Here is a 21,813-nt window from a genome sequence, read left to right on the forward strand (position 1 = left end):
TCATTATATAATTATGCTCTAGTACATCATAACTCCCATCACTCTATACTGTTCCATACAGTGGCAGAGCTGGGAGACAGAGGCCTTGCACCCCCACCGCAGGACTCCTGAAAGGTAAGTGAACTTCAAAGTGGGAGAGGGTAGATAGTTAGGAGGGGGTAGATAGGGAGAAGAGAGTGAGACGGGGGGATAGGGGGTAGATAGGGAGAAGGGAGTGAAAAGGGGTAGGTAGGACAAAAGGGAGTGAGAAGGGGTAGATAGGGCAATCATACTCCTATCATGCCAAGTCTGCGAGTACATCCTGGAATCTGGGTATGCCTGGGCATGATAGAAATGTTATTGCTGTTAATCATATATATATATTAATATTGTTATTTAACCCCTTGATGACAATTGCCGGTCCGGGCACGTCACGCAAATTCATGTCGATAACGACAAATGACGTGCCAGGACCGGCACGTCATTAAACGGGTGCAGAAAGCGATCTATTTTCGCTTTCTGCACCGAAACGGCGTTGCTGTAATGCCTCGACCTCGAGGCATTCAGCAACGCCATTATCGGCACAAAGGGGCCATCTCTGGCCCCTCCCCGGGGCGTCAACATCCGCCATACTTTGTATGGCGGCGGACGCCCGTTTTAAAAGTGTTTAGGAGGCGATCAACGATCGCCTCCTAAACTTAAATGGTGTCGCTGGAATGCCTCGATCAGGAGGCATCCAGCGACACCAAACACTTACCTTTGGATGGGCTGTGACCGCTCCGGAGAGCGGTCACAGCCGCAGCTGCCGGTGATCTTCGCCATCTGCAAGATGGCGGCGGTCCGGGAAAATTCAATAAAGAAACAATAAAGTCTAAAGAGTTCGCTAGACGGTCTCCAGACCCTCTAGAGAACTTTGGCTCCACTTGCAGGTTGAATATAGGTACTGCATTCAACCATGCAAGTCAATGGAGCTCAGCTTTCTAATCACAGTGTGATTAGAAAAAATAAATTAAAAATAAAATAAAATTAATAATAATTAGAAAAAAAATAGTAAAAAAACAGTAAAATGTAAAAATAATTTCCCACTGATGTCACTATCAGGGGAACCTTCAAGTTGAAAAAAAATGTTAAAAAAATTAAAAAAAAAGGCCAAAAAAAAAATATATATATAAAAAATATATTTTTGTGAGCAAGTCCTAAAATTAGCATATTAGCTTAAAACAATTCTCGCATGGAAAGAGTTAAAATACTGGCATATTAAATGCCCATGGGGTGTCTACTTTTAAAAAATGTATGATTTGATGGGGTAAATTGAATTGGCCGGGTTCAACAAGGTCCCAATTAACACGGGGGGAAGGATGGCCACACATCTAATTTCCAATTAGAAAAATGCACACGTACCAAATGTGGCCTTTTAGTTCCCCCCAAAAATGACAAACCCATGCATGTGGGGTATCACTGTACTCAGGAGATGTTGCTGAACACATATTGGGGTGTCGTGTGACAGCGGCATATACCAGGAGCTGTAAATTCATACATAAAGTAGGTGTGTGTGGGAAAAATACACACACAAAAATACTACTGCAAACTTAAAAAAAATGCTGGTGGTAAAATGTGTGCATGCAAAGAGTTAAAATACCAGCATTTAAAATACCCTGGGGTGTCTAGTTTTCAAAAATATATGGTTTTGTTGGGCATACTGAAATGGCCCGGCTCAAAGATGTACCAAATAGGGCACGGGCAGTGGATCCCCAAATGCCAAAGTTCAACATTGAAAAATGTGCATGCCCCAAATGTGGCTCTTTTGCCCCCGAACAGCCAGGCAAAATTATTCATGTGGGGTATCACTGCGCTCAGGAGATGTTGCTGAACACATATTGGGGTGTTTTGTGATAGTGACATATACGAGAACTTTTTAATTCATACCTGAAGTAAAATGTGTGTGACAAAACAAATGGAAAAAAATGACTATCACAAAGTTTGACAAAGACTGGTGGTAGATATGGTGCATGGAAAGAGTTAAAATACTAGCATTTGAAATACCCTGGGGTGTCTAGTTTTCAAAAATATATAGCTTTATTGGGCACACTGAAATGGCCCGGCTCAAAGATGTACCAAATAGGGCATGGGCAGTGGATCCCCAAATGCCAAAGTGCAACATTGAAAAATGTGCATGCCCCAAATGTGGCCCTTTTGCCCCCAAACAGCCAGGCAAAATCATTCATGTGAGGTATCGCTGTACTCAGGAGATGTTGCTAAACACATATTGGGGTGTTTTTTGATAGTGACATATACCAGAACCTGTTTATTTATACCTAAAGTAAAATGTGTGTGAAAAAACAAATGCAAAAAAATTACTACCATAAAGTTTGACAAAGGCTGATGGTAGAATAAGTGCTTGGAAAGGGTTAAAATACCAGCATTTGGAATACCCTGGGCTGTCTAGTTTTCAAAAATATATGACTTGATGGGGTAAATTGCATTGGCCGGCTTCAAAGATACCCGAAATGGCACATGGGGGGAAGAATTACCAGATTTGGAAAAAATGGCTTTGAAATAGCAAAACGGTACCTGTACTTATTGCTCCATAACGTGCAGAAAAAAGCAAAAAAACATAAAAACATTGGGTATTTCTAAACTCAGGACAAATAGTAGAATCTATTTAGCAGGTTTTTTTATTACCTTTTATAGATGAGTAAAAGATTTTTCAACTAAAAGTTAGAAACAGTCATTTTTTTCTAAATTTTTCACCATATTTTATACTTTTTTTAATAGTAAATAATAAGATACAATCAAAACAATGTCATCTAAAGAAAGCCCTTCTTGTCCTGAAAAAAACAATATCTAATGTGTGTGGGTTCAGTAAACGGGAAAGAAGAAAATTACAGCTAAACACGAGCAGCGCAGAAATGTTAAAACGGCCATTGTCACGAAGGGTACAAAAAGTAAAATCAGCCTTTGTCACGAAGGGGTTAATTGTTTTGTCCTATTTTGCTGTGTTACTTACTTGAAATAAAAGTGTTAGATTTTTTTTTATGGTGTGGGGGGGGCCATATTCGGTTTCGGCCAGGTAAATGCTGCATTTTCGGTTTCAGTCCAGAATTCGTTTCGGTGCATCCCTACTACTAATGAAGTGGTAGGCCTACACCACATCAATGTTTGGCTTAGTATATAGTGATAGGAGTTATGCTGCACTATTGTCAATGTCTGGCTCAATGTATAGTGATAGGGATTACGCTGTACCACCGTCAATGTGTGCCTCAGTATATAGTGATAGGTGTTACGTTGTACCACAGTCATTGTCTGCCTCAGTATATAGTGGTAGGTGTTATGCTGTACAACCGTCAATGTCTGCCTCGGTATATAGTGATAGGTGTTATGCTGTACCACCGTCAATTTCTGCCTCAGTATATAGTGATAAGTGTTATGCTGTACCACCGTCAATGTCTGCCTCAGTATATAATAACAGTAAGTGTTATGCTGTACCACCTTCAGTGTCTGCGCCGGTATATAACGGTAGAAGCTATGCAGTTTTAAAGTGTGTGTGTGTGTGGGGGGGTGCCACATACAGGATCCGCCCCAGGTGCCAAATACTCTAGGTACGCCCCTGATGTATTGTAAGAAGTACTGCGTAAATTGTTGGCGCTATATAAATATATTGATCATATAAATACTATTATTAGTAATAATAGGATTGGGGTATTGATGCAACAAAAAAAAAGCTTATTATACCAGTAATTCTATAATCTTTTTTCAAGGTAATAGTGCCTATTGCCAGAAACCAGCAGAAATACAATATATGATTAAGTGTATGTTGACATCTGATCATACCTCATACCAATATGATGTATGGAGCAACCTCATACCTATATGAGCTTGTTCCAATTCCAAAACCATGGCTAATAATACGGAGTTGAAAAGAGTTTCCAGAAGATTTGAGTGCGTCTGTGGGAATATTTGCCCACTATGATTATAAATTCAAAAGTATAATTCTGTAGCAATTCTGTCACATAGAAAACAATTAAGTGACTCGGGGTACAGTGGGAAAAATATTCAGACGCAATTTGTGTACGGCTTTACTTTTTTTATATGAATTAAATGTATAATATTAATGTACCAGTATTTGTTTTTAAATATATACATATTCTATGTACAACAAAACTACACCATTTTGCATTGGACTGAATACTAAATTTTACAGAAAGAAATAATGTTAGAATCCCCCAACATGTGAATAGTGCAGCGAAACATGCATCAGGTCTTAATTTTGATTTATTAGTAAATCTGGAAATAGTATTCTATGCTTCCTTTCATACAGACAATGGAGGTCAAGCTGCAGATGTACATATATGGGTTTCTCTTCAGTACGCATAACAGCTTATATCCATTTTTTACATATCTGTTTTATTTTTATTTTTTTATTTCTTTTTAAATGTTTTTTTTTATTGTGAGGGAATGATTGCTGTCTCCATGGCGCTTGTGCAATTAATGGGATAAATTGCCGCTTAGAAGTTATAGTTACATTAAGTCTTATCGCTATTAGAGATTAGAGATTACTCATATTGCTATAAATATTAGGATATAAGTAGTATTGTTTGAGTTTACTTTTTACTGTTATGAAATTTAAAGCATCAACTACTTAGGGAGAGATTTTTTCCTTTGTCTAGGGTTTTAGTACCCAATGTTGTCCTGCCCTAATCACTTGCATATATACTTTTGAGCTCTTTTTTTTTCTTCTTTGTACAGCATACACATTCAATTTCACCTAGACCAGGCTGTTTTTTTTTTATACATTTGCGGTGATCGTTTTTAGCAGTAATTTTCATCTATCCTATTTAGCGTGCCCCCACAAGTTATATATTTTTTCAGAAAAAGGAAGGCCTAACTTCAGATACCATTTTTTTATCATATCATCTAATTTTCTATAAACAAAAAATATTTTACTTATCTACAAATGCTAATGAACCGTATAAATATATTCTAATATTTGTCCTGAGTTCAGAAATACCCAATGTTTTATGGGTTTTTTAAGTTATAAATGTTTTGGGTTTTTTTAAGTTATTTAAGTAAATGTAGCGTTTTGCTATTTTAAAACCATTTTTTTCCAAATCTGGTCATTCTGCCTCCGTGTGCTATTTGGGACATCGTTGAAGTTGGCCAATGCAATTTACCCCATCAAACCATATATTTTTGAAAACTAGACAAGCCAAGGTATTTCAAAAGCTGGTATTTAAACCCTTTCAAAAGCACAAATTCTACCACAAAACTTTTTCCAAAGTTTGTGGTAGAATAAATCTTTTCACATAAATTGTACTTCAGGTATGAATGTATAGCTCCTGGTATATGTCACTGGCAAACAACACCCCTATATGTATTCAGCAACATCACCCAATATCAGTGATACCACCAATGCATGTTTTTTTTATTGGGAGGTAAAACACCACATTTGGGAAGTGTGCATTTTTCAACTTGGAACTTTAACATCTGGTCCTTCTGCCCCTTGTCCTATTTGGGACATTTTTTAAGATGGCTAATTCAAACCAGACACCTCTGGTTATTTCAAATGGAGATATTTTAACTCTTTACATGCAGTTTTTGGTAGTCATTTTTGTGTGTTTTTTTCATTCACATTGTACTTTAGGTATGAACTGTGGCTACACATAGGACTTCACCATCTAATTTTCCAACGTGCACATATGGATAATCAGACGGCACCGTGACAGGATACAGCATAGGAGTTGGTGACCTTCAAATAAGCTGCCGCAATTGTAGTATCGATAAACAATAGCACGAAGAAGCTAAGCACTTTATATTCATATTGCATATACTGCCGGTTGATACAGTATTCATAATAGTTCACTGCAGTTGTGACTGTTCTGATACATGGTTACTATAATTTATGCAAGTGACAGTCTTTCAGAATTTTATGTACAATTCAGTGTCATCTAAAATAATTTTTACACACTGTTATGCTGTGAAATATTCATTTATTCATGGTTCCTGGATTTTAGTTCCTCGCTTGTTTTCGGGTAACTTTATAGTTTTATGATATTGTATCGTATTTGTAGCAGCAATCCCCTATAAGGGTATTTGTATCAAGAGAGGGGTTTTTCTTTCAATTGCTGTAGTTACATTGAACTAGTCAGCAACCCAAATCTTAGTCTACACTTATAAAAGCAACAGTAACACTTAAACAGATAATGTTAGGCAGGTTGGATATATTTAGCTTTACTGTTCTGTTTAATAGCAAACAGGGGGCTGTCACTGGTCTATTCTTAAATCTGTGGCCAGCAACCAATTTAAATGCTGCCAGTTTAAGGTTTCTCATAGCAATAAAGGACAGAACAGTCTCTGGTCCCCCCTGTGTGCTATTTTATGTAAAATCTATTTCTATGTAATTATTAATTACCCCCCAACATAAGCACGCTGTTCATTCTAACCTTCGGAATAAGGTGTGTGTATGTTCTTGTTTATAACGGTCAAACGTCATGATCTATCCATCGAAATCAATATTGCTCCATTCTAGAATATCTCTGCTCATAATCACTTACAATTAAAAAAGGATTTCTACTAAACTCTACTTTTTGTTTCATTATGGAGGTAGAAAACCCCTTGAGAACATGCAATACTTCTGAGCAGAATTGTCAGGCTGTTATCATAGATTTAAAGCTTCTTGCTAGCTTTCATACATAGATCTGTGAGGTTTATTATTTATTATATGTTTTTCTTTTTCTAGTTTTCTTTTTGTATCCTGTCTGGAATATTATTGATCTGTGTATGCACTTTGTATTTTGACTTCTTAAAAGTAAACAGATATTTTGAACCTAAGATAAGACCAAGGATTGGTTAAAGTTTCTATCTACAGCATCAACAAAAGACATTTTATTTATTGACAAATTCTTTGATATATATATATATATTTTTGCTGCTTACAGATGTTCAGAATGTGCAAGTACTTTTATTGCACCTTATGAGTTATGACCGATTTGTAATAAATGTGGGTACATTAATTGCTGTCTCTGTTAAAAAATGCATTAGAAGAAATGCTGTTAAATAAGTGGCCAATCAGGAAAACACATTCAGGTGCATGCTGGGATGTACCCCATTTTAATATACTGCAATATAATGCATTATTACAGCTTTATACTGCTGATATTTAACTCTTGTTTAAGGAATTATTTTGGTTCACCATGTGCTATTGCCTTTTCTGCTCGGTTCGATACTCAGCTCTTAAGTCGTTTCACGATGTAATGTCTGAAAACTAAATCTCCGCTCCAGAGTAAACACATTATTATTATGGTCACTTATCTTCTGAGCGGATATTACTGTTCTGTATATAATGGTTTAGTAGAATAAAAATGAACACTCACAAGTTATTCAATGTAAATTAATAAGGTTGAGTGAGATCTGCTACGAGTACAATGAGTACAAGACATTTAATATTGTTTATGAATTAACAGACTCATGGTAACTTTAAGCCTATATAAATTATATATATATATATATATATATATACACACACACACACACACACACACACTGTTAATCTGCATACAAATCTTAGAGCAGGGCTTGACAAATTTGTTGTGAATCTAGGCGCCAGCTAAAAAAGTTAGGAGCCAGGATTTTTTTTTTAAACTAACAGTTGGTCAGGAGTGATCTGATCATCATCAGCCCACTTACTAAACTCACAGCATTTGACCTGGAAGCGCCCTGGACTTTCAGGTCAGTGCTGTTTTTTGTTTGTTTGTTTTTTTGTTTTTTTTTAAATTATATATATATATATATATATTTTAACTCTTTCAATGCAGATGTTCCATTGGAGCACAGCATTGACTGATATTTAGTCCCCACAAGCTTGTGGGGACAAATGTTAACCCCTGCAATGCCACGAATGTGTCATACACAATTGTGGCATTGAAGGGGTTAACGTTGCACTTTTGCTCTCATGGAGCAATCAGGCAGCAGGGGAGGGTTGAAGCTGGGATGCAATGGCTGGTCTACACAAAAGCAGATTTAGGCAGGGGAGGTAGAATGTCTCCTTTCTGAAGAATACTTTCATCAATTTGTGTAACGTAAATTCAATGAAGTCTGTGAAAAACAGACTTAATTGTGCATTTTACTAATGAAAGGGTGGAATGTTCATTTAAATCTACTTGACATCATATACACGAGGCACTTTTACACTACACTTCTAGTTGTTTGAAAAAACTATTTATGTTTGAATAAACAACTAAAAACAAAAGTACCATTACATAAGTTATGGTGGGTAAAGGTGAGGGAAAACCCTTCCACTTAAAATTAAGGGGGTAGTAGAAGTATTATTAAACACTCATCTACAGACACCAGACAAGCCAGAAGGCTTGTTTTTTTCCAGAAAACTCATGGTGCTGCCACAAGGGATTCTGGGTAGGCGCATGCAAATAAGGTCAACAATAATCACCTTTTGCCTCTATATCCACTTTATACTCAAAAGTAAAATACATCTAATAGGCAAGCTTTATGAAAGCATTCACAACAAAACCTCAAGCTGCCCCTTCACAACCTATAATGAAGTTTAATATCATTACAACCCAAAATCATCAGCTGGAGAAATTAAAATCTTTAGGGGCAACATAAGTGCAGATATGCCCTGCTAGGATGGTGGAACAAGTTTAAATAAGTGGTAAGTATTAAATAAATCTTAAGTATTTAAAGCCTTTTTTAATGCCTGAAAGGTGCCAGAACCCAATTCCTTGCCTTTTTTGGCACCAAATGGGTAAGCTGAACATGTCCATGGCACTGAAAGGGTTAAGCAGGAAACGTATCATAATTGCCATGCACAGAAACAAAGCCCGTGAGGGAAAACTAATGAATTAAACACAAAAACCCTAAGTGCCCCTGGCTACAAAGGGAAGCGTCTGCCATATGGTACCCATGTCAACATAAGTGAGGATTTCATGCTTAGTATTCCAGCGACGCAGCATGGGGCGCTCGGGTGAGCCCTGACAGCTGAATGTTGTCACTCAGTTTATTCTGCACCTGATCCCAAATTCAGAGCGTGTGCAGCAAGGAAGGGAATACGTTCATTGAACAAAAATGCTAACGTGGATATCAGATCTGAACTAATCTCCTCGGATATCAGATGTGGGCTCCTGACACAGGCAATGCTGAGTGTCTCGGGTGCCTTTAGATTGCAGGGTAACTTTGGCAACCACGAAGGCTGCGTCGGAAACAATCTGTGAACAGGGAACGTGCAGTATACCATCCGCACTTTGCGACAAACATATTTTCTAATACCCCCAGAGCTTGCAGTCTCTCGCATGGTAAGAGCCACGTAACAAGGGAACAAAAAGCAAGCAGCCATCTTACTGTATAGGGCTGATACTACAATAGATCCAAAGATCCAAAGATTAGAGAGAAGAGAAATGTGAAAAGAATGGATAAGAGAGGGCGGAAGAACTGAAGCATTTGTTCAATTCCAGTCGTGACCTTGCTGAGGATTTTGTTACCGTTATGCTGTGGAAAGCCAACGGGGTTCATGGCCCGTTTTCCTGAAGTTACATAATACGGAGAATATAAAATCAAACTCGGTTTGGGTGTTTGTGCAATCTGAGCACAGGTACAGTGTAAGATGTGTACTCTTACCCAACAGCTGCCAACCGACAAGAAATTTGGGAGCCCAAGGCTTTGCCAATCATGTCGCCCCAGTGACTAAATTAAGAAGGGAATCCGTGCACATTATGCCTATTAAATCTACTTGTCCAAGGGACTAAAATGGTAACCCAATCTACTTGTCCTTCATAACAATCCATTTGTCCTGATCATCAAAAAATAATTTTAATCAAAACTATATTTAAATAAGGGCTATGTATTAAATAAATTAATTAACAACTAAATAATGTTATATTAACACAATTAGGTCGATTATTTGGCATATTATTTTTTTCGATTAAACAGATAAAAAACAATATGTAAATTTTTTGTTTTATTTAAAATAATTTAACCTCGAGTACAATTGACGGTCCGGGTACGTCACATAAAAACATTCCGTTAATGTCAACTGACGTGCCAGGACCGTCATGGATTTAAACAGATGTAGATATTGATCTATGTTCGCTTTCTTCACCCAAACAGTGTTGCTGTAATGCCTCACAACACCAAGATTGGCATTAGGGGCATCAATGTCGCAGCTGATGCCCGTTTTAAAAGAGTTTAGGAGACGATCAACAATTGCTTCCTAAACTTCAATGGTGTCGCTGAAATGCCTCGATAGCGAGGCATTCAGCAACACCAAACACCGACCCCACTCGCAAGATGGCAGCGAGTAAAAAAAAAAAAAGGTTTCCAAGAGGGGTCTTGACCCTCCTGAGAACTCTGTCTCCCCTTGCAGGTTAAACCCAGGTACTGCATTCAACCATGCAAGTCAGTTCTAACTTTAGCACTATAGCAAACAATTCCCGCATGGAAAATTTTAAAAAACTGGTCTGTGAAATGCCCATGGGGTATCTACTTTTAAAAAAATGTATGATTTGATGGGGTAAATTGAAAATGCTCCCAACAACATGTCCCAAATGTGGCCCCCCAAATAACCTGACAACTCAATGCATGGGGGGTATATACTCAGGAGATGTTACTGAACACATCTCCTGAGAACCTGACAACTCAATGCATGGGGGGTATATACTCAGGAGATGTTATTGAAGTTTAGGAAGCAATTGTTGATCGTCTCCTAAACTCTTTTAAAACGGGCATCAGCTGCGACATTGATGCCCCTAATGCCAATCTTGGTGTTGTGAGGCATTACAGCAACACTGTTTGGGTGAAGAAAGCGAACATAGATCAATATCTACATCTGTTTAAATCCATGACGGTCCTGGCACGTCAGTTGACATTAACAGAATGTTTTTATGTGACGTACAAAGTGTGTGGGAAAAAATACTACTGCAAACTTTGACAAAGGCCGGTGGTAAAATGTGTGCATGCAAAGAGTAAAAATACCAGCATTTGAAATACCCTGGTGTGTATAGTTTTCAAAAATATATGGTCTTATTGGGCACATTGAATTGGCCAGGCTGAAAGATGTACCAAATAGGGCATGGGCACAAGATCACCAAATGTCAAAGTTCAACATTCAAAAATATACTTGCCCCAAATGTGGCTCTTTTTCCCCCCCAAACAGCCTGGCAAACCCATGCATGGGTGGCATCACTGTACTTAGGAGATATTACTGAACACATTTTGGGGGGCAGAGTGGCATGTCTGGGGGGGCAGAGTGGCATATCTAGGAGGGGGGCAAATATTGCCCGCACCAGGGCTAAATGAAAGAAGAAAAACATCTGCCCGGCGCCCGGAACTGCATGTCCCGGGGCGTTGGGCAATACAAATTGCACATCCCGGCTGCATGTTAATAAATATCTCTGGTGTCAGTCTTTTAGCAATAAATTCTGCAGAGATTGTGTGATGGCTTATTAAGCAAAAGGTGTCAAAAAATGATCTGAATTAAAAAGGGTGCATATTGAACAAAACTAAAGTAGCTTGTGTTTTTGTTTTTCAATGACTGGATGGATGAATTTACGTTGGAAAGAAACAAAGCAAAACTGTCAGAAGTTTTAGTAGTCAAGGCCGTAAATGACTACACAGACCAATATAAAGGGTACAGGGCTACAGAATATGATGGTGCTATATAAAGCAATAATAATAATAATATTAGGATACGGCAGTACATTTTAGGAGCTATGGATTTCTGGCATCTCACACAGTTTAGCATAATCTATCCCAACCACTAGGGAAGCATACGTTGAAAGCAGTGGGACTCCAATGCCTGTACATATATAAATACATTCAGTAGTGAGTTAAACAGTATTTTAAAGTTAACATGCTTCCTTGTAAGATGACTGGGGGAAAAAGGGATAACCACCATTTTAATCCTGAAACAGAATTATAATGCCTTGGGTCCCCACGCTAAGCCATGGGTCGATCTGGAGCTTGGTGGGTTGCGGGGCTGTGTGTACCACGCCTTGTGGGGCCCGGGTGGCGGCCATGGCGGCATTTCCCATCCTTTTGTGCTGGCGACACTGGCGGTTTGGTGGGAGGTGGGCCTGCGCGCCCGCTTGTCTACCGCGCCGTCGCTGCCCCTCTGTGGGAACCCGGACTTTGCTCCGGGGCGAGGGGTGGGACGGATGGACTTCCTCGGGGTTCCTGCCCCTGTCCGGGCCCGGGCGCTGCTGGAGGGGGGTGGGCTGCTGCCCTTGAGCTCGTTGTTGCAGGGACGCGATCCTACGTGGTTGGAGCGCTTCACATACCACCAAATTAGGCACTACCTTTCTACCTTGCCGCATGGGGACCGTCTCCACCGGCCCTTAACGGGCTTTGAAACCTTGTGCACGGGGGCTCGCCCACCGGAGAGGGCCATCTCCTTGCTCTATTCCTTACTTATGAATGCGACCTCTACGACTCGACCGTCCTTCTGTGAGACCTGGGAGACCGCTTGTGACGCTCGACTCTCTGACAAGGACTGGGATAAGATATTCGTTTTCACCCATAAGAGCTCGAGGGCAACTAAGACGCAGGAGACTAACTATAAACTGTTGACACACTGGTACAGAACACCGCAGCGTCTCCATCGTATGTTCCCGGGTACGTCTGATAGGTGTTGGAGGTGCGGTGGGGATGTGGGCACGATGTTGCGCATATGGTGGTCCTGTCCTTTGCTGCAACCTTACTGGCAGGAGGTTCACCGGGTGATTTCGGAGCTATCGGACTCCCCCCCCCTTTCCGTCCGCTGCCCATGCTCTTGCATTACACGTCTCACTCGATCTCTCATTACAAGCGGTCGGTGGTCCGACATCTCCTTGACGCTGCTAAAAGCCTTATACCCCTACACTGGAAACAACCTCGCCCTCCCTCTCGCCGGGACTGGGTGGCAAGAGTGGAGGAGATCAGGAGGGTTGAGGATCTCTCCGCCTCGACCCCGAAACTTAGAGAGGCCTATACGGCCACGTGGTTTTACTGGTTGTCCTCGGTAGTTGGGCACGGTGTGTAGTTACCTAGGTTCGCCCGGTGTTGCCCGGCTGCTCGACGGGTCGATGCTAGTGCCCGCTCGGTTGTCGGGTCTGCCGCGGGCTGTCCGGACTTCTTGATTTGTGTTCTCCATTTTTCCTGAGATGGGTATTTGTGGCGCTGCCTGCGTTCTGGTGTACGCCGCCGACTGTACTGGCGTTATGTACCTTGCTTTGTGTTTTTGGTGTTCCACTGTCTCATGCCGTGGTTTCCTGATTCCCCCATATTTCTCCCCCCCCTTTTTTCCTTCTGTATCCCTGCCCCCCCCTCCTTTATGTTTTGAAAATTCCAATAAAAATCTGATTTTGAAAAAAGAAACAGAATTATAGTTCTTAAATTATTGTTATTAAACACATATAACATGAAAACGTAGTTTGACAAAACAGATTTCCACATTTTTAAACATTACATTTAAAAATGACACCTTAACATAAGTTTCTTTTGAGAAAAGGGAAAAATAAAAAAAAAAAAATAAAAAAAATAAAAAAAAAAAAATCGCTGCAAAAAAATAAACTCTAATGGAAAACGTGCCAAATAGTAATATATTTTAGTGTCTGATTTTTGCACGTCTTAACAAAAGAATAAATGAATTACTTAAACATGCAAATTGCCCAAAGAAAAATTCTTTCATGGACAACACCGTCAAACATTACTAATTTTAAATTCACTTGATTTCAGACTCTTGGCTTCTTCAACTGTTTGCAATGATGTTGCTATTTTGTAAATGCATTAGGGGTTATATAGCAGTGTGATAATGGGGTGTGAACACCATACGACCAGACAACGAGTTTAACTACAGAAAGTATTTAAGCATTAGGGAAAGTAGTATAGCTAAAACCGGGGATTATGCTACAGAGCTAACAACGTGTATCTACCAGGCTGCAGATGATTTAATGAACATATAGCAAAGTACAATAAACTGCAGCGTCCCAATTACAGAGCATTTACAGCCCTAAAGATTATTCATGCTTCTCAAGCTACAGGATCTCCTCTTTTTTTCAGTGTAAACTCAATGTGCATCTAAGCAAACTACATAGCGGACAGAGAAAGACATTCCTGTTGATTTTGCAAAATACAAATTACTTTAATCAGGAACAGTGTGTGAGGACGCATCTTGCGCTACACACTAGCTAATTGCCTATAAATGTGTAAAGATAGAACACCATATTTTTCTCTGAAAACCCATTTGCCAAGTCATGGTGTAATAATAAAGGTTATTTAAAAAAAAAACAAAAAAAAAACTGGCACAATACTGAGTTTGAATGAGATTTCCTGCCAAATGACAGATTCAGACATTATATTCCAAGGCGTAGTGTTCGCAGAGTAGCATGGTGTCAATTAAATGCAATGCACCACAGGCCATACTACATCACCAAAGGATCCTGGGGAGCTTCAGAACAGGTCACCTGGGGACACCTCCGTCTACCATGACTAATGTAACCAGCATGCACAGATTGTACTCCTGTTCAGTGCAGAGCAGTGAATCAGCATCCTTTATGATTTTTTTTACCCTTGCGTGCTACAGATCAGTAACAAATCCACAGAAACCCATACAGCCGAGGAGTTTATTACCACTTACGCCTACACCTTTGTGACCAAATCACAATCAGTCTCATATTTGGAAGGCTAAAAACAATTGTTTATTATTAAGGGTTGCTGTTAACATGACATGCATAAAAATAATTCATACAGCCTAATAATTTACGTTTATTCACGTGTTCACCTTTTGGACCACCCCACCACATTGATATACCCAGGGCTCCTCTGAGCTCACACAAGAGAAGCATTGGAAGGGCTGGGGAAAAAAAATACACTTGTCCTGCTTATCCACTCGTGTTTTTACTCATCACAGACAGCGTCCACACTGTTCCAAACTCACGTTCAATAGTCACGTTTGGCGAGTCTACGTTATATCTGGTAATTGTTTCCATTATTAAAACGTTCACTATATCCAACTTACTACTTGTGGAATTGATACTTTTGTAAGTCAATTGTTACTTTTTGGCAACTGCTGCGTGGTCTCAGCAAGCACTGAGAACTCATCTATTTACATTAAAACACAGGAACATCCACTTTTAGAAGGGGCATATCGTATGGACTCGGATGTGGTTGAATTACCACCAGACCTGGCACAGGTTAGGCAAATACTGCCCTGGGCGCATGTGCAGAAAGCATCTCCATCGATCCCTATGGGATGGTTTCCCTGCCACCAATTGGCAGCATCAAGCTGCCAATCAGTGACAAGATTCCTCAGACAATGGAGGAGGAAGGTGGCTACCTAGCTGCACCTTTTAACTTTTAGTTTTTGAAGAATGCATATTAACCCCTTTGTGACTGGACTGGTTTTAACGTTTTGTACCCTTTGTGACAATGATTGTTTTGGCATTTGTGCTTAGCAGCACTTTTCTTCTTTTTTGTTTAGTGTACCCAGACAAATTGTATAATATTATTTTCAGGGGAAGAAGGGCTTTCTATTTGATCATATCCAATATAATAAAGCAAAAAAATTGAAAAAAAATATTCATCTACAGAAGTCAATGAAAAAAACCCTGCTAAATAGGTTCTAGGAATATTTGTCCTGAGTTTAGAAATATCCAATATTTATGGGTTTTTTTGTAGGGAAATTAGTACAAGCAGCATTTGTACACAAACTAGACAAACCACAGTTCTCAAATGATTGTATTTTAACACTTTCCTAGCACTATTTCTGCCACCAGCCTTTGTCAAAGTTTATGGTTGTAATTTAATTATACACAAAATGACTACTACAAACTTTGAAAAAGGCTGGTGGTGGAATTAGCGCATTGAAAGGGTTAAAAACCACCACTGCAGCCAGTGACTGTATTCTCGCCTAGGCCTAGGGTGGCAGGCCCAGCGGGACCAAGCCCCAGGTGTCAAGTCACACAAAGGGCCGGTTACAAGGGAAAGGTTTGATCTCCCCAAACCGCCTATTTACACTTTGAAGGCTATGCCGGCTGAGCACATCCTCCATAGGCCTCATTAAAAAGCACTCTGCACCTTTAAGACTTGGCTCGCTGGGATATGACAATTTCTTGATGCTCAATTTCTTAAAGGTGCACAGCGCCATTATTGTACCCGTACACCTTGGGCGGCCCCAAACGTATTGCAAAAGGTATGGTGCAGAAGAGCTTGATATAGTGTACTCTAAATGTTCCAGTATTTTTTAACCTAAGACTGAGGGATATTTTATAGGCCTGATTATACCTAGTGAAAATTCCTTTAAAGTGGTAGCTTTTGCATAATGTTTTTAAACAACTTCATATTAGCCATTTACAAGTGTTATAGCTCTTTTATCTTAGGCCAATCTACTAGAATGGCTCAGTCTGAATCACCCAGCCTGACACTGACTAATAATGCCTATGGAGGTATGGATGTCATTGTGCAAGCAGGGATTCATTAGGATAACCATAAAGAATCAGTTCAGTGTGGTGTTTGAGCAGGGAAAGTCATTACCCAGGGAATGTTCTGGGTAATGCTAGCCTAGCTTACAGCTTTCTACACGTACAGGTATTTTTTTATATGGGACTTCCTCTAGAAAAAACTTTTTCAATTTATAAAAACTTCTTAACAGGAATAAAAATACAGCAATGAATAACCGGGGTTTGAGTTCACAACTAAAGGCTTGTTTTAAAACACTTGTTATACATTTTGATATGGGCCAATTCATTTCACATATGACAGTTCTTTGTACAAGATGTTATCCACACCAAGAAACAACTGCCCTTCTAAGACTGAATGTTTGCAATAAACTGAAACTAAAATGAAGCAAAGTCCAGAAAGGTTTCAGTGGCTAAGAACATGAGACCTTGAACTCCATTAGTTCTTTAAATCATAAAGCTGAAGATAACACTAGCTGTATTTTGTAAAGCATTGTTTTCTTACTTGAAGATTAGGCCAAACAAAACTGTAGAGACAGTCTAAGTCTGGAATTTGTTATACTGGACAGCAGAAGATCAAAGTGACCAGATTTCTTGTGTGAAAGGGTTAAAGTACACTGCCTTCCGCCAATGAATGATAGCAGCCAAAAAATACATTTGGAAAAATTGCCAAATGCAACAGACTCTGCAGAACTAACTTGACGTTTTATAAGAACAGTCAATAAACTGTAAATAAATAGAAATAACTGATGCCCCCCTAATCCTCATTTGGTCTGCAGACACACTAGCCTTCTGTACCAGTGACACAGAAAGGGCATTGCTTTCTTACAAGACTGTGAGCCTTCAAGCACCTCTGCAATTCCAAAACAGAGGAATCCTACGGCATCTAAAACATACTGCTTTCTTTATTTGTATTTAGCTCTCCAACCTTTAACTTTCTTTCTATTTCAGCATTTCTGCTTTGAAACAAACTGTATACCAAATAGTTGGGACTGAAAAATGCCCAACTGCTCTCCTCAATAAATCGCTGATAAACATTTGATGACTACAGTTAGGACTCGTTTTAAAAATCATGTCTCCCTTTATCAAGCAGGAATAGTTTCACCAGTATACTTATTTTGGGAATTTAAGGGTGTTATGATTTATAACAAATGAACATATCAAGTGCACTCGAAAAACAACTTTGGAGTATTTTTTGGAGGGTATCCTAGCTCAAATCTTAAAATACATATATGACCAAAATTAGGCATATTACACATTTATATGGAAGAACATAGATATGTATGACACAACACTTGCAACAATGTATACTGTGCCCTTCCAGCTCCAGCAGAAAGTTTTTGTTTCTCTGATGATCTGTATTCTGTTTTATAAATAGACATATATATATATATATATATATATAGGTCTATTTATAAAATTAAATTTAAACAGAAAGTGTTTTGCTTAACAAAATGGCTAATTTACACCCTGTTCTGGCCATACATCACTTAGAGCTTGGTGCCTGCACTTAGAGTGCAATGGAAGTCCCTACAATGCAAACCAAAAAAAATGTGTGAGCGAGTGCGCGCATGCATATGGAGTGTCAAATACATATATATGTTTGGGCTGTTATTTGGTCAAGGATTGGCCCTGCTTCTGTAAACAAATGTGTCCTGACATCAGAAACAGATCCCTGCACAATATAAAAGCTACTTTTAATTCATTTCATCAATTCATTTAAAACAGGATGGCACAGGGAAGAGACCTGTGTTAACATTATATTGCTCTGCAAAGAGGTAGGGGGATTAGATTGTTCTGCTAATATATTAAAAGCCTTTCAAAAAGGGTAGCCCCAGTGGCTAGCCAATTATTTGACAGTTATTAGATGGTAGTTTACTCTATTAAGAGATCTTACCTTTTATTTTGACAGTAGGAGAGTTGGGTCCAGCTGACTGTTTCCTCCATCCTCTCCAGTTCTGACACAGACTTTCTGCCTCTGATATAAACGAACAAAGGGAGTCCTCTTCAAAACGATCCGAGTCTTCAAAAGAAAACCTTTCCCCATCTTCCCACTCAGCAAACATGAGTTCCATCACAACCAATAGCCTCTGGCGGCTGATGACTGGTGGTGGACTTTCACAAACACTCCAGTTGTAGCTCTACGTCCAAAAAAAATGTTCAGATCAAATTCAGATGAGTCCTTACTCTCTCCGCCAGCTGCAAAAAAAGCGAAAAACAAAGTCCAAAGGTTCTAAAGTAAAGATAAAACCTACCCAATTCCCACTGTTGTAACAAGGTCATACAAGATCAATCATACTGGGTTATTAAGTGAGTGTCAGTGTTGCCACTCAAGATGTAGTGCAATCTCTTTTGTGCTTGTTTCAAATTCTAATTCATTCCATGTAAAAAATATTCAACTTGCTTGGATCTTCAGGCCCTCCACAATGTTTAAATTAAATTAAACAGCCGATGATAAAATTATTGCATTTTTTTATTTTACGGAGGACTAAAAATTGGAAACAAAATTCATCAATTATGCTATGTTACCTTTTTTTAGGCAAATTCATCTATAAGCCTCTACGGAGCAAGAATTGGAAATGGATGCAGAGGTTGTGCCATTGGACATGAGGGCTTTATGTAGCTCTGGCTTCAAATCCCTGCTGTGGATGCCTTTATTTGCAACTGATAACCTCCTTTCTAAACATGATGAAAATAAAGGGGGAACCGATATTATCTGCAGCTCCAAATAGACATGCAATTGATCCTCAAGACACAGTTCAATTGCATCAAGTCTTGGGAGAAATGAGATTATAGGAATTGGCAATCCTACAAGAAATGGTGGCAAATGAATACAAATATTGGCAGACTTCAACACTTTGCTGATCTTGTATGTGATGGTATTCCAGGTGTGGAAAGGAAAATAAAAGGACCGACCAGGGAATTCAATTTTCAAGAATTGATTCTATCAGGAGTAAAATGTATTAATGCAAATAATGTCTCTATAGTAGGATGTCCTGAGTTCCATGTGACCCTCTGCCCATCCGAGGTGTAAACTGTCAAACGCCGTTTCAGCCGCTATGTTCCCAAAGTCTTCGCTCCTTAAGAAATGCAAAAAAATAAATATTGGCCCTTTTCCCAGTCCCTTCTTTGTTCTCTTCTTACTTCTGGTTTTTTGTTATTTTGTGTCCTTGGCAAGTCAGGTTTCAATTCATGAATAAGAAAAAATAAGCACAACAAGGTCGGCCGAAAAGGGCTGGATGCAGGTACTTCAGACCCCCAAGAGGGACGTGACTATGGCCATTCACTTAAACAAAAGCCCCTGCAGCCTTCCTTCTTTGTATGAATCGCCGGGGTGCCTAAAGCAAGTTCTCCAGTCCCTACGTCCTTCCGTCTCTCATATACACCCTGGGGATGCGCCAGATGTCCGAGATTCCCCTACCGGTTCGCCAGAGAGACAGCACTCCCCGCCGGTCTCAGTTCCCCTCACGGGCTCTACCTGGGGACAGCTCGATCAGCTGATCCCCGCTTCCGCCTGGCTTCTTCCGGCTTCCTGCACCAGAGAGAGCTGACGGTGGGGCTAGATGGACACTAAACAGCCGTCTGGTACACCAGCGGAACTCGATAGTGCCATCTTACCCTGGCATTTCGTTATTCCTGATCAATTGCACTAAAAACAGGAAAAAATACATAACCGAGTGAAGAGATTATACTATTTACTTGCAGTGACTCAGTATGAGTTATAATAACATGCATACGTTTCTAGCGTCCCTTTCTGAGGTCCGAAGTCGCGCCTTACCTCCCCGGTGTTTGTCATTTCTCGGAGCACACACCGTTTGCCGGTTATCAATGTATCTGTTTAAAACATCCCTGGCAGTCACCTTAAGACATAGCTAGTGTTACATCAAATACCAGCCCCCGCCCGCCAAAAATACTTCCAATTTTGAGCCCTCAACCTCTTTTATTTTTACCCTTTACATGGTTATTATGAATTTGCACAGTTTCATTTTCTACTGTGCCTTATTTTATGTAAACATGATTTTGACTATGGCCCCAAATGCTCCTCTTCCTCCTCCCTGTTCCCTCACACTATGTCCCTCTTTTAACATTACCTCAATGTTTTTTGGTGAGAATGAATGTACCCAAGCGTTCAACAGCCCTAAGAGTCACAATAATGTATAGAAACCAGAAAATGTGTTTAGCAATTAAATTGTGTAAATAAAATACATTATTCTTCTTTTGAATGTGTTTATCGGTTACATAAATAACCTTAGAGGTCACGAAGTCGCATAACAAATCTAGATTGTATGCTGGAGAGCAGGGCTCTTTTACCTAATGTATCGGTTTTCCGTTCTAGTTTTGTCATACTCTTTGAGTATGTGTATTGTAAGAAGTGCTGTGTAAATGGTTGGTGATATATAAATAAAAGATAATAATAATAAAAAGCCTTGGTAAAGCCCTGCCCCATCTACAAACCCAACCTCACCCTGCGTGTTAGGAGGTGTGCTAATGAGCAACTGTGCACCTTAGAAAAAGGGAAATATGGTTATATCCTAATGTTCCTAGAGGTCTATTTACCTTGGCCGCTACCCTAGAAGTGACCCAAGGCAGGGGCCCCTGCCTCCCCATCCTCGGCACCTCTCCTCTCTAAGAGCCGTGATATAATGTCAATGGTACCAAAATTACTTTGTGTGCACAAATGTTCCTATACATAAAATAATGAGTCCAATTTGGGTATACAATTAGAAAGTTGTCACCCATCCATGCCAAGAAATAATGCCAGTTTTCATGTCTAACCCATTGTCTACCTTCCTATGTTCCATGTGGTCAGCCAGCAATATTAAATATATTAAAAGGTGTGAATTTTAAGCAAGGTCATGGGGTTGCAAACAAGTCAGGTGTCTTCCTAGAGCGACAGATTACAGAAATAGAAAGTACGTTTTAAAATTGTTAAGGAAGCAAGACAGGATGGGGTATTGGCCAATTAGGAACTAATCATTTATTGTGAAATGAGGTCAATGTGGTAAACGAGGATTTTCGTAAGCTAGGTAAACATCAGCAGCAAGTTGCATACGCCATATCTTTTTCTTAGGTTTGACCAGTTTATAGCAGACAGGATGCTACAAATCAGAAATTTTAATTTTTAGGTAGAGGAATTTGAGGTCCACAAAAATTTGAGGTCCACAAAAATATAAGACCAAAAAGATGCCTTTATTAAATGTCACATAAAAAATGAATAAATACAAAATAATTATATATACAAAATGTAGGAGGAAAAATGAACACAAATATGCAGAAATGTCACCTGAGTGCCTTAAAGTCCTATTAGATACAAGAGGTGTAAATGGATAAAAAAATGAATTTTAACTCAAAGTTGATAAACAGTTAAAAACCTTCAACGTCAAAAGTGCTTGCA

At 39.4% G+C, this 21,813-nt stretch overlaps 1 protein-coding gene across 1 annotated transcript in view; it reads right to left on the reverse strand.

The window, feature by feature from the left end:
• The window catches only part of LOC149298890 (zinc finger SWIM domain-containing protein 8-like), a 57,393-nt gene extending 38,900 nt beyond the window's left edge, over positions 1-18,493 (reverse strand). Inside the window, 1 exon segment of the mRNA XM_089486919.1 lies at positions 18,316-18,493. Coding sequence (XP_089343045.1) covers positions 18,316-18,493 — 178 coding nt within the window.
• Positions 18,494-21,813: the final 3,320 nt, after the last annotated feature.

Source organism: Sceloporus occidentalis, unplaced genomic scaffold (genome assembly GCF_023333645.1).
Source record: "Sceloporus occidentalis isolate IW3139 unplaced genomic scaffold, rSceOcc1.0.p SCAF_30, whole genome shotgun sequence".
NCBI classification, from domain to species: domain Eukaryota; kingdom Metazoa; phylum Chordata; class Lepidosauria; order Squamata; family Phrynosomatidae; genus Sceloporus; species Sceloporus occidentalis.